Source organism: Uloborus diversus, chromosome 5 (assembly GCF_026930045.1).
Source record: "Uloborus diversus isolate 005 chromosome 5, Udiv.v.3.1, whole genome shotgun sequence".
Classification (NCBI taxonomy): domain Eukaryota; kingdom Metazoa; phylum Arthropoda; class Arachnida; order Araneae; family Uloboridae; genus Uloborus; species Uloborus diversus.
This window is the reverse complement of record NC_072735.1, coordinates 154114666-154127518: the sequence shown is the minus strand read 5'-3', so window position 1 is coordinate 154127518 and position 12853 is coordinate 154114666. Positions and strand designations below refer to the sequence as shown.

General features: G+C 31.8%; 1 protein-coding gene across 1 annotated transcript in view; it reads left to right on the top strand.

The window, feature by feature from the left end:
• The window catches only part of LOC129223206 (GTPase-activating Rap/Ran-GAP domain-like protein 3), a 199000-nt gene that overhangs the window by 177552 nt on the left and 8595 nt on the right, over nucleotides 1-12853 (top strand). The window contains exons 17-22 of the mRNA XM_054857773.1: nucleotides 1138-1212; nucleotides 6198-6261; nucleotides 7954-8004; nucleotides 9723-9821; nucleotides 10363-10476; nucleotides 12200-12363. Coding sequence (XP_054713748.1) covers nucleotides 1138-1212; nucleotides 6198-6261; nucleotides 7954-8004; nucleotides 9723-9821; nucleotides 10363-10476; nucleotides 12200-12363 — 567 coding nt within the window. The remainder of the gene's footprint in view (nucleotides 1-1137; nucleotides 1213-6197; nucleotides 6262-7953; nucleotides 8005-9722; nucleotides 9822-10362; nucleotides 10477-12199; nucleotides 12364-12853) is intronic.

The following is a 12853-nucleotide window of genomic DNA, read 5'->3' as shown; positions in this document are numbered from 1 at the left end:
AGGAGGAATGGAGACGTTTACCCCAAGAACTCCTGGATAATCTGGTGCTTAGCATGGAGAGACGATGCCAAGGAACAATTGCAGCAAGGGGAGGGCATATCCCATACTAGGGAACATCTGCAAGTTGTACTTAGGCTTCTTCAGGCAATCATGTATAACGCCACTATATGTCAAATAAAGCCTTTTTTTTGTTCCATACCCTACTTTAAGCTTTATATTCATTTCTGCGCCATTATTCTTTCACCATCGTTTAAGTACAAAATAATGTACATCATATTCAAATTTCATGTCAATCGGATGATTTCTTGTAGAGTTATGACAAAAAACGCACTTGTTGCTTAAGTTTTGCGCACCAGTGTAGTTTATGCCACTATAAGATTCGAGATGTTTACAAAACTCTTGCACTGATAAAGAACATTTCCTTTTAAAAAAATATATATATTTTATAATTATATATATTTTTTGATTCTTATTCTCATTAAGTTGTTTCCCCATTGGTACAATATTATCTAAAGGCATGTAGATGGGGCTAAAAACAAAAACATAAAACGGCGTTTTTGAAAGAAAAGGTAGCTAAGTAGATAATGAGGGTCAACCCCCCTCCCCCTCCAGTAGGTCCTCTTTGAAGATAAATTCTGGCTGCTTTAGTGCCTGGCGCGGAGTGGAACAAAAAGTTTTGTCGTCTAAACATTCGGAAAACTAGTTAAGGTAGACACACAGAAGCGTATTAACGTTTCAGAAAAAATTTTAAAGACAAGGATTCAAATTTAAAGAAAAAAAAGATATGTTTGCAAACAAATGTTAATGATTTTTCTTCGTCTGGGTGATATTTCATAAACACACTGTACTATTGCAAAAATTTATAAAAAGGTTGAATATTCTACTAAAGTTTGTCTCTGAGAAAATGTGTAACAGTGTTTTTAATGGAATTCAAAGAGATAAAAATTTAACATGCAAAGTAACTTATAAACACATATTTTTTCGAAAACGTTCAATGTTAAAGAAGAAGGTTCTTTTACTGTGCATCGTTTTACTTTTTGTTGTTCTTTAAATAGAAATAACAGCGTTCTTTTCGAAACTCGCTTTTTGAGAGACGAAAAGATATTTCGTTATTTTTACTCACGCTGTTTTTTTTAGGCTCTTAAACTTGACACCATTGTGAAAGGAGATGCTCCAACCAGTTTAGCTACAACGAGTCTTTTTAAAAGAGAAGTAAGTTCAGAATATTTTGACATAATTAAATCTTTCTTTGCTAAACTCCGCAAATTTCAATGTAATGTAATAATTATAAGCAACTTTGAATTTTTTATAAGCAATTTTATAAGAGAATAATTATTATAAGAACTTTTTAATTATTTGCAAGCAATGTAACAAGAGAATAATTAGTGTAAGAAATTTTTAATTATTTATCAGCAATGTTGCAAGAGAATAATTTTTATTGCAGTTTTCAGCAATGTAAATAAGATTATATTTTAAATGAATAATATTATCTCTAAAAAGTTATTTGCTGTGTTTTAATGTTGCGTTCATTTTTAGCTGCCAAAGAGCAATCCTAGCATGGTAAGATTTAGAAAATAAAATTTATTTCTTTTAACTCAAAAAAAGCAAAATGCAACTTAAACTTAGAAAAAGACTTTTAAAAAAAATAATTCTTAACATTTTCATTAAATCATTCAGTTTTCTGCTGATTTTAAAGATATTTTGTAGTAGTTCTTATTAGTAGTAGTATCTCACTACTTTTCATGCGATTTTGAATGGTAGACATATCTACAGTGCTGGCCAAATTATTAGACTAAGACTGTTTTAAAAGCAAATTCTTTATTGATTACATAACTATAGACACATTAACGAACAGTGAAATAATTATTTAATATTTAGTATGCATTCCCTTGTTCTTGATGAGCATTTTAAGTCTTTTTGGAATACTTTTCACAAGGTTTACACCATTTCTTCACTTTTTAAAAAAAGGAGGTAAAAAAATTGCTTATACTCACTATTATATATACTCACATACACATACTCAATAATTACCTAAAACCAACTTTAAATATAGCAGAACACACTAATAAAAAGAACTAGTGAACTGTTTAAGCTGATTGAGGTTATGTTCCTGGTAGGTAGATAAGCAAAGAACATAAACAAAGCAGACAGTGCTGCCACCTGCAAACATTAAATTATGCTAAAATAACGTAATAATCAGTATACAGTATATACTGTACTTTAACAGTAAAATAAATAGTATTTTAATACAAATAGTGTACAAAAAACAAAAAAAAAAAACTCTTTATTCTAATAATTTGGCCAGCACTGTAGTATCGCAGGTGCAGTAAACGTCCGATTAACCGCTCAATTGGGTGGCACAGGTGCCGCGGATAGTGAAAATCGTGGATAAACCGCAAAATGGTGAAAATGAGGGACAAATAAGGTAAAAAAATACCACTTCCTTAAAAATTTAGCTGCATTGATGCATAATACTTTCTTCAAACAGTGAAAACTTATACAATACAGTAACAATGTTTTGTATTTTTGCACAGCAGAAATTAACATCAATAAAGAACAAATGTACGATGGAGAAAGCACAAAAAATAAATAAATAAACAACTGAGTTAAAATTTACAACTTTTGGTCAATAAAACAGCCATTGGTATTTGCTTCTTACTGCGAAAATAAATGTTCCTGGTTATCGATTAAATCGCGGAAAATCAGCTCCGCGGATAATCGGGAGTTTACTGTATGCCTTTCTATTTCAATGTAAAAATTGCATTAGCAGCTACGATTTTCCAAACATACAGGAAATATTTTTCTTTTAAATAACATAATGAAAACTCTAATGGCATTTTACTGTGTATTAACACATAAAAATTTTCCCATGACGCGAACATAATTCCTAAATCCCTTCCGTAGAAATGAACTAGCTTCACCAAGTGTTTTAACTATAACCATTTTCTTAACGAAAAAGTAATTGATTCTTTATTTTTTCCAAGGCGATGCTACAATAATAAAGCAAAATAATGGACGCGATAGACAAGATTCCATTCTTTTCTATTTTCTGCACATCGTTATTTATAATCATGTAGGAGTAATAAGGGTAGCTTCCTCCGCCCGTTAGAAAAAAAAACAAAGTCAGAGTAAAAAGCAGTTAAAGCGTACATCGTGGCGAATTTCAGCTTGGTAAAACCCCCGCCTCAGTAATGTGCCTTCCAACTCGATGTACAATTTAGCAGAGTTCACTATTTCTGATAACAATTACGAAATTAATCGAACAAAATGAAAACTTTCTCCTTTTCTTCACCTAATATAGAAAGATTTCCTCTCGTTTAGTGAGCTACACCCAGGAATCTACTTCTGCTGATCAAAACAATAAAAAAAACTATCTTCACCCATTGTTACATCTCTATGAAAAAGATGAAGTTAAATTACTAGTACCAAAATTGATAAAGAAGATCTTACCCTTTTCTATTTTTTGGTTACATGAGAACCAAAACTAAGAAAAAGTCAGAAATAGTTTTGTTATTGAAATGAAATATATGAATGCTTGATGTTGATTCGTTAGTAAAAATTTCCTTTGATAAATAGTGATCACCAACGCTTTCAGGCACAAAATAAGCAGATTACTGCATAAACGCAGATTACTGCGTCAAAACGATGTTGATCACCATTTACTTTTCCGCACAAGGGTATTTATTTATTTCTTATTTCCTTTAATGTTAAAAATTAAATTACTAGTACCAAAGCTGATGAAGAAGATCTTACATTGTTCTATTTTTTGGTTACATGAGAACCAAAAATAGAAAAAAGAAAAAGTTTAGTTATTGAAGCGGCAATGAATGCTTTATGTTGATTCGTTAGTAATATTTCCTTTAATAAACGGTGATCAACAACGCTTTAGGGCACAAAATTAGCAGATTACTGTATAAAACGCAGATTAATGCGTCAAAAAAATTTTGATCACCATTTACTTTTCCGCACAAGAGTATTTATTTATTTCTTACTTCTTTAAATGTTAAAAATATTATCAGTAATATAGAAAAAATTAAGGAGAAATTAGCGCAAGCGTGTATGTTTGAGAAAGTTTCGGATTAATGACAACTAGGTAGGTTCAAAATATTCTAGATGTTCTTCACCAGAACTTTGCAAGTATAAATCAAAATACTTCTTTTCCCCGTTAAGTGTAAAATGTTTGGTTTACCGACATATCTTTCAAACGAGATCTTAACGACTTTCCTACACTGACTGGGCAATGAATTAGAAACCTCTGAGGTTTGCATTGAAAACGTGCACTGTGCAAGGGTCTGGAGGGAGTAGATCATGATATGGAGCATGTTCTGCTGGCATGGAAGTGGTACCCTGCTATTCCTCGAGGGAAAGCTAACAGCCATGGGATACCTAGATATACTGGCAGATCAAGTGTACCCTGCAATGTAGCTGCTGTTCCTCGAGGGAAAACAAGCTGCCATGCAATACCTAGATATACTGGCAGATCAAGTTTACCCTGCAATGTAGCTGCTGTTCCTCGAGGGAAAACAAACTGCCATGCGATACCTAGATATATTGGCAGATCAAGTGTACCCTGTAATGTAGCTGCTGTTCCTCGAGGGAAAACAAACTGCCATGCGATACCTTGATATAATGGCAGATCAAGTGTACCCTGCAATGTTGCGTTTTTATCCTGATGACGGCGAATACTTCATGGACAATAATGCAACTATACATCTTGCCAGAAGTGTCGAAAATTGGTTTGCTGAGCATCAGTCTGACGTCCAAGGTCTTCCCTGGCAACCGCATAGTCCGGAGTTTAACCCCATAAAAAATATGTGGGAGATGGTGGAAAGATGCATCCAACAGCACTCTCCTCTTCCATCTAATTTACAAGATCTAAAAAACTGCATAGTCAATGCATGTCTAGATGTAAATGCAATCCAGAGGCTTGTAGAATCGATGCCTAAACGAATCAGAGTAGTTATCCGAGCGAAAGGTAGTTCAATAAAATATTGGTATTGAATTTCTAATTCATAGGCCAGTGAGTGTAGATTAAAATAAGGATAAGAAATTTTGATTTGAAATTTGCACAAATATCTAATGTTAACCTGAAGATAACCCATCAGGAAAACATAGCTTTTTTCACACTACATAGCACTGATTTTACATAGTAGGGGACGATAAATCAAGCGAGCATAAGCTACTCAAACGAAAATTGAGATAAAATATTACTATTTAATAAAAACTTAGAAACAAATTAATCCATTTTTAAAAACAGAACTTCCACAATTTTAGAACAAATTTTTAATTAAGGTCGTAGTGTAGCTTTAGTGCCGAAATGCTCACATTGATTTATTATTTATATTGCTATATAGTAATTGAGTACTAATTAAAGCTACGATCATAAACTGGTTCGCGAATGCTAAAAGAAATGAAAAGCTAATATATAGGATATGAACTAAAAATATTCGGTAAAAAAAATGTGTAAACAGTACGCATGTTGCTCGAGAAATTTCGGAAACTAATATTTCTCATTACGTCGTTAATAACCACTTAGCTACAAAGTACCGTGTAAAAATGTAGCAGCATTGAAACTAACAGAGGCTGTGCATAAGTACTCCAAAAATACTAACTAAAGCTTTATGCTTAGTTTTTAATACTGAACTTCTATTTTTTGAGAAATTTAAATTTCATATCAATACATAGTGCGTCTAGGGAATTTTGCTGAGTATTTGACCGAGTATGGCTGTGTTTTAAAACATAAGTTTGCAAATTATTCTGGACTTCTTTTTAAGAAAAATTCGTGTTGAAGCTTTTGTGCTGACGAAAGTAAAGTTTCTCAGTGTCGGCACAATTCATAACTTTTTTTTCTAATTGGACTGGATTACGACAAATAAAAATATGATATTATTATTATCTGAAAAAAACATGGGAAAATAAAATGCACGACTGTTTCGAAAATTTTAGACTTATTTTTACGATAAAGAGAGATATTGATATTTTAGAACGATTCAGGGTGTTTTTTTTTTTTTGTGCATAATAGTTTTTTAAACTATAATTAACTATAAAACTGTTTAACGAAACCTTTGAAATGAAACAATGTTGTTCAATGAATAAAAAAAATTGACGTCTTTTGTAGTGAACAGAAAAGTGACTTGCATTTTTAATAATTCATACTGCTGTAATTATATTTGAGTTAATTACAACTTCTATTTTAGCCTTGGGAGCCACAATGTTTTTATCCTGATTTTCCTCATGAAATTGTTTGCGGTGATTCATGGGGTAAGTGACAAAATTTTTGAGCGGTATTTTTTTTTTTTTTGTCTGTTAAAAGTTTGGCAAAATGTTATGAAGTATAATTAACGCTATATATAAAATATCTTGTAAGAAGATATTTTACTCTCGAAAAAAAACTTTGTGTATTCTTTAATCATACTACAGGAAAAATTTTAATTGCATTCAAAGTTGAGAGCAAAAACACCACTGGCGCACACCCAGGTTTTTTCCCATGATAATTGATGAGATTTGCTTCATTAGGATTTTTATGTACTCAAGGAAAACGGTTTTTTAAGAAACTAAACAATTTCTTTTTTCAAATGTCTCATTGGATTTCTTATTATTTTTTTTTTTTTTACAATCACGATTTATTTTACAAAAACGATTAAACACATCGGCTGACTTTAAACGAAAAATAAAAAATAAAAATTGGATAAGTTCATTTGCTTCAATACAAGCTCAAAACAGGGGGTTGAATTCGAATTGGAATAGAAAATGAAAAATAAAAATAAGGCATTGCCATTTGCTTCAATACACGCTCAAAACAATGATTTGAATTTGAAAGGAAAATAATAATAAGGCATGTCCTCTTGCTTCAACAGAAGCTCAAAATTAATTTTTTATCCGCAAATAATTAGAAAACACTGGTAATCTAAAAAGAAAACAAAAATGAAGTATTACACTGAATGTTATTCAAACGAAAAGCAAAGCTTTTGGAAAAATTAATTGGGCAAAGCGTTAAATGTTTTTTTTTTTAATCTCTCTTGTATTTTTAAAAATGTATTTAACTAGTTTTGATACTAAACGATGCAGTTAAAAGTAATAAATATAAACATAAAATGTAAACATATTACTCAAAAACAATCGCGGAACATGTTCATTGCCGAATGATTCACTTCTGGCACTGGGCTGTAAGCTTTCACTGATCTAAAAAATTTCTCCTGATTTTTTTTTCTCTTTTTTACGCAACCATTAATCATCAGGATACTAATCTTTCCAAACTCCTTTTAATTTGCTCTCCTAAAAGTAGGGAATTTCACTCCTGTAACTACACTTAATTAAAGTATTTATACTGACACATGCGTTGCGCCACAATCTTCATAGCTAAATTATCAATTACGTATGGACGACCCAAACTTTGGTGAAAAACGAATACTTCATTAATTAAAATATGGGTACAGTTCAGTTTTTAAAATATTTTTTTATTAACTGACAAGACTGCGTTTGTTAAAAAAACTACTTATTAAAATACGTAAACAAACTTTTTAGAAAGTATTTTACCGACGGCAAGCAAAAAGCTTTTTGTTTATGAAACAGAAATAATGAACATGAGTTTGTTCAGCAGATTTTTTTTTTTTTCGTGTTTCGTGCTACGCTTTTTTTTTTTCCTTTTTTTTTCCTCCACTAATAAGGGAACAAGAGTTTTTTTAGTATATTTAATTACCTTCCAGTTATGTTTAAAAGTGTAGTGATACATAACTTCTTAAGAAGATAACAAGTTGGTGCTAATGAGTAGTTTTTGTTTCAAAATATAAAGAAATATAGCAATGGAATTGAATGAAATACTTTATTAATCTATTATAATGATGAAAAAGAGTATGCATCGTTAATATGTGTTTCCTTTGATGAGTAAACATAATTATTAATTTCAAAAAGAAAAAAAGATAAAACTTATTTTGAAATTTCATATGTTTTCAGGTGATAATAAAGTCGTATTAGCAACAGAAGATGGTGTGTTTCTCGTTGAAGGTAAGACGGTGTTAAGATTTTAATGTTTTATTTATATAATCTAAATATGAAAAAGGAAGAGTTTTTATTTGTGTCTCTTTAATTTTAAAGAATTTTTCAGAAAATCGACTGTGTAAAATAAGAAAACAATTAGTCAACTCTTATTCAATTTATAAGTTCATCATCGGAATATTTCGTCGAAAGATTAAAATAAAATATATATCGTACAGTTTACCATACACTGCAAAGTCCCAGTACACAAAGGGACCACATAGAGAACACTTGATTTATTCAAATATTCCAGTCGCCTGAATGTGTACTAAAATGTGCACAGAATCTGCTCCGTGAAAAAGATATGGTACTAAAATGTTGTCCAAATCTGTTTTGAAATGGTACAGAATGTATCCCGCTCAGTTAAATTCAAACTTTGTAACAGGTGTGAGATCAGACTGAGGCAACTGTTGAGAACAGATGAGGGACACATCTGATAACAGGTTAGAGACAAATTTGGGCACAGTTACGAAATCATCGCTTCATTTCGTAAAAACATAATTTTAACAGTTTTTTTTTTTTAAACTGCCTGGCAATAAAATCCCTTAGTGTGATACTACTAGAAATTTTACTGCATTGAATCCTTATCAGTTAGCGTCACATTTCCTTTAGAAAGAATGGTCTGCCTTGGTCGAAAACTGTCCGTTACCTGGTGTCCAACTATTACCGCACAAGATTGCAGCAAAATTGGCAGGAACAAGAATTGTATAGAATGCTATGGATTTGAGAAAATATGAGCGTTTATTAACAATGATATATGCTGCGCAGATCAACGCTAACTGTCCCTTAGCTAAATGATCACTTTATAACAAAACGGCTGCATTAGCTTCAAGCAAAAAGTGTCGTAACAACAATTCATTATTAATTGAGCTATTAATAAAATTATTTCCCACAAAGATTCTTGCCCAACAACATTGGTCATCTTCCTGTAAAATTCTTAGAAACTCTGCGGAACAAAAATTCCCCCTCTTAATTTAATGCTATCCGACCCTTCATAAAGAGACCTCAAAGAGTCTACCGGAAAACCCAATACTTCTCCCTGGTTGTGTCCTTGGTGAAATACAGATAGGTGGATATCTTGTTTTTTAGAAAAAGATTCCACATCCCACTTATGATAGAATCCTCTCATTCTCCAAGATTCACAGAACTTATAATTTTTCTGCAGTTCTATACATTGTTGTTGAGGCATCGTTCCTTTAACCAATCGCTTTTCACCAAAACTACGGGTGTTTGTTTACTCTGCACCGGGAAGGTAAAGGGCAGTAACTGCAAATTTTCTTTTTTTTATTTCTTTGCATTTTTTTCATCGATTCTACGTTAGCTTTACTGTACAAGCTTGCTTATTAGGTTTCCGCTAAGAAACAAAGGCACGAAAAAAAACGTCTAATTCCAACATTTATCTTTTGTTAGTATTGAATCCAACAAACATTTCTTTAAATATCTGGAAATCTCATTCCTGCAGATACTGCCGTTTACCAGGCCCATGGCAGTATAGAGGTTCATCTGCATACAGAGAGAAAGAATTTGTTAGTGCATCTGTATACGAAAACTTGTCAAAAAGTATACTAATCCGTTAGGACATATGAAATGTGCATTTTCAAAACTGATGCTTTTTTTTTTCTTTTTTGTTAAATATAGTGGTATAGTGCTAAGATTTTTGATTGACTTTTTTCTTCATTTTCTTGCAGAAGGGCTAAGCCACAGATTAATTTTTGACAAATCATTACAAGTGAAACAGCTTAGTGTTGTTGAAGCACATGGTATTTTGTTATTACGGGCAGATAAAGGTAAGTTTCAAATGATTGTTTTTATAAAATTTAAAAATTTTCCTCGATAATATTTCTTGGCAAAATTTTAACTGGCAACTCTTACATGTTAAAAATGTTTACCAAGCTACCTATTTTCTTTTTTTATACAAGATCTCTGCTTCAAAGGAGCCGCATATAATATAAATACGCATTGCATTTTAACCTAAAACCATTAAAATAATTTTCATTATTTATCTATTTAATAGCATATATATTTAGACTTTGAAAATCTTCCTAAGTGTTACAAGGAAAATCAAGTTTAATATTTCGAAATTATATGTTTGCTTTTGTATAATGATCCCCGAACAATCTAATCTTAAAAGTAAACTTAAAGTTAAGTATATTTTTAAAAGCTCATGATGAAATAATAATGTAAATTCCATAAAAAGAATTTAGCTGTGTGCATTTCAATATTGGTTGAAAAGTATTTAAATTTTCAGCCAGATAAAGTAGAATTACAGTCTAAAAATCTTTAAATTATAATACAATTGTTAAACTTAAAATATGTTTTGCTTTTTAGGTAGAGACGGCAAAATTCATGTATTTAGACTATCTGACTTTGAGGGAGAGTTGAATGAATGTTTAATTCGGTCAAAAGCTGATGTAAAGGATCATAAAATTGAAAGAACGAAAGGTAATTGAAGTCATACTATTGCACCCTGTTGAATACATTCATATAGTAGGTCCTAATGTAATTTTTAAAATATTTGTTAGATAAAAAGCATACAATTACTACAGGTTACTGAAAAAGTTTTTTAGTTTCTTACTTCACATAAATACTCTTCAAACCTAAAAGCATCGTTTTTTTCCTCAAAAAGACCCGACGAGAGAAGTGGTTTTTTTAAAGCTCGGGGAGATTGTGCCACATAGATTGTGGCATAACTATATAACTGCGAAAAACTATTACTGCAAAAGTTTTTTGTTTCTTATTTCACATAAATGCTCTTCAAATCTAAAGGAATCGTGAAATTCATGACTTTTGTTTCCTCGAAAAGATCCTACGAACGATGTGGCTTTGTGACAGCAGAGGGAGATTGTGCCACATAGACTGTGACATAACTATAAGAGTGATGATGCTGTTTGTACTTCAGGTGGAAGGTTTGAAATTTGCTACACTTTGCTTTATCGCTCGCGTAACTTAATTTAATCTCCATGTATTGATGTTAGTACATATGATGCCGCACAATCTCCTCCTATTGCTGGCCCATTTGAAGTCAACCCATTTGACGATACATATCATTGATTTCTGACATAGTACCGAACTCCTTTAACTATTATGACTAAAATCAGATCAATAAACAATAATAATTTATACCATTTTTCTGCTGTACGTTTAGCTTTAGCTTGATTTTTTTTTTTTTTTTTGAGTAGATTTTTCGACTTCACTGGAGAGAAGAAAAGAAATCTAATGTGGACAACACACTACTTCCTTTTACGTCTATTAAATAAATGTTTAAATAATTCAAAAAAAATGGGTGAGAGTACTCATGTACACACGTTAGCAACATTTTTAACTGAATAGCTGTTAGACATTATTCTACACACATAAAAGTTCAGACCCTAATTAGAGTTCCGCTGAACAATTTTTCTGAATCACACTGTTTCGCAGTACCAACTTGAGCTACTAGTAACATATCTTCTCCAAAGCAGATGCGTTTTTCTTCTACCATTTGTACCAATTATCTTCAAATTTGTAATTTTGGCCTTTCACCCCTTTGCTTCTAAGTGCTTCATTTGCCATCAAAAGCGTTCATTTCCGACAGGGGTGGATACAAACTGCCATTTTAGGGCGGAAATGCTCATGACCTCTCCCCCCCCCCCCCCCCGCCCCCGTCCCGTCTATGAATGAACCTACTGTTTTGGGGACGAAAAATTTCTTAAACTGTTTGAGTCATTAAAAAGCACCAAATCGTCCAGAAATAAGGCACCTTTTTGGTCATAAGCGTTACAAGTTAATTTCATAAGCAATGGAAAGAGTAGTTTTTTTTTTTTTTTTTTTTTTTTTTAATATTTACTTTCAAAAATAATTAATAAATTGAAAAGACTACTGAAATCGTTTTCATTTGATTCATAAAGTGGTTGAATATAATGTAAGCGTATTTTATTGTCGACAGTTTAGGGAGGAGAGCATGACCCCCATGATTCTTCTCCTGTATCCACCCCTCGTTTGAGAACGCTTTTATACACATTAATTTGCATCCATATGTATTATATATCCCTTAATTTATCATTAACCGAAAATTGATACATTTTATGGTTCTGAATTAATGATACAATTCATACATTCGCTTTTTAAGGCAAAAATGCCGTTCTTGTTGGACAATGTTCTTCTATATTTTTTTGTCTCTTCCTCGCAGGGTGCCATATGTATGCTCTCAGCCGCCCTGGGGGGAGTCATTTGCGAATGGTTGTCGCAGTAGGAAGAAAACTCATTATTCTTCAGTGGCGGCATTCAGCGGCGTGGACGACGTGGTGTGCGGCCTCCGACACGGACACGGTGGATGGCTTTCAGTTCGTCAAAGTAAGGATTTCCTTACGTTGTTTTATCCATCAACGGTAATTCATTACGTAAGGGAATTTCAATTACCGAAGGCCTTAGCTCTTCGCAAAATTGAAGTACCTTTATGTATGGGAAAACGCTGAGTGCTTTGCTTTTATGGCTTTTGTATGTACATGTATTTGACCTTTTTTAAAGGAATAGAGTTCAAACTCATAAAATGGATTTTAAATTGAATAATTAAATTCAATGTATACTTGTTTTAAATGGTATTTTTAAAAATACGTCGGAAATTGATGGTGCATTATTAATATGATTGCATGAGTATGAACTACTGTCCAACACGCTAGTATAATAAGTAAGTAATATAAATAAGTATATACTATAAATAAGTGTATAAATAAGTATAACTAATATAAATAATGTAAGTAATATAAATAAGTATAACTAGTATAAATTAGTAAGCGAGAAAAGCAAAACATACCTTTAAGTAACTAAAAAGCTATGTATTTAT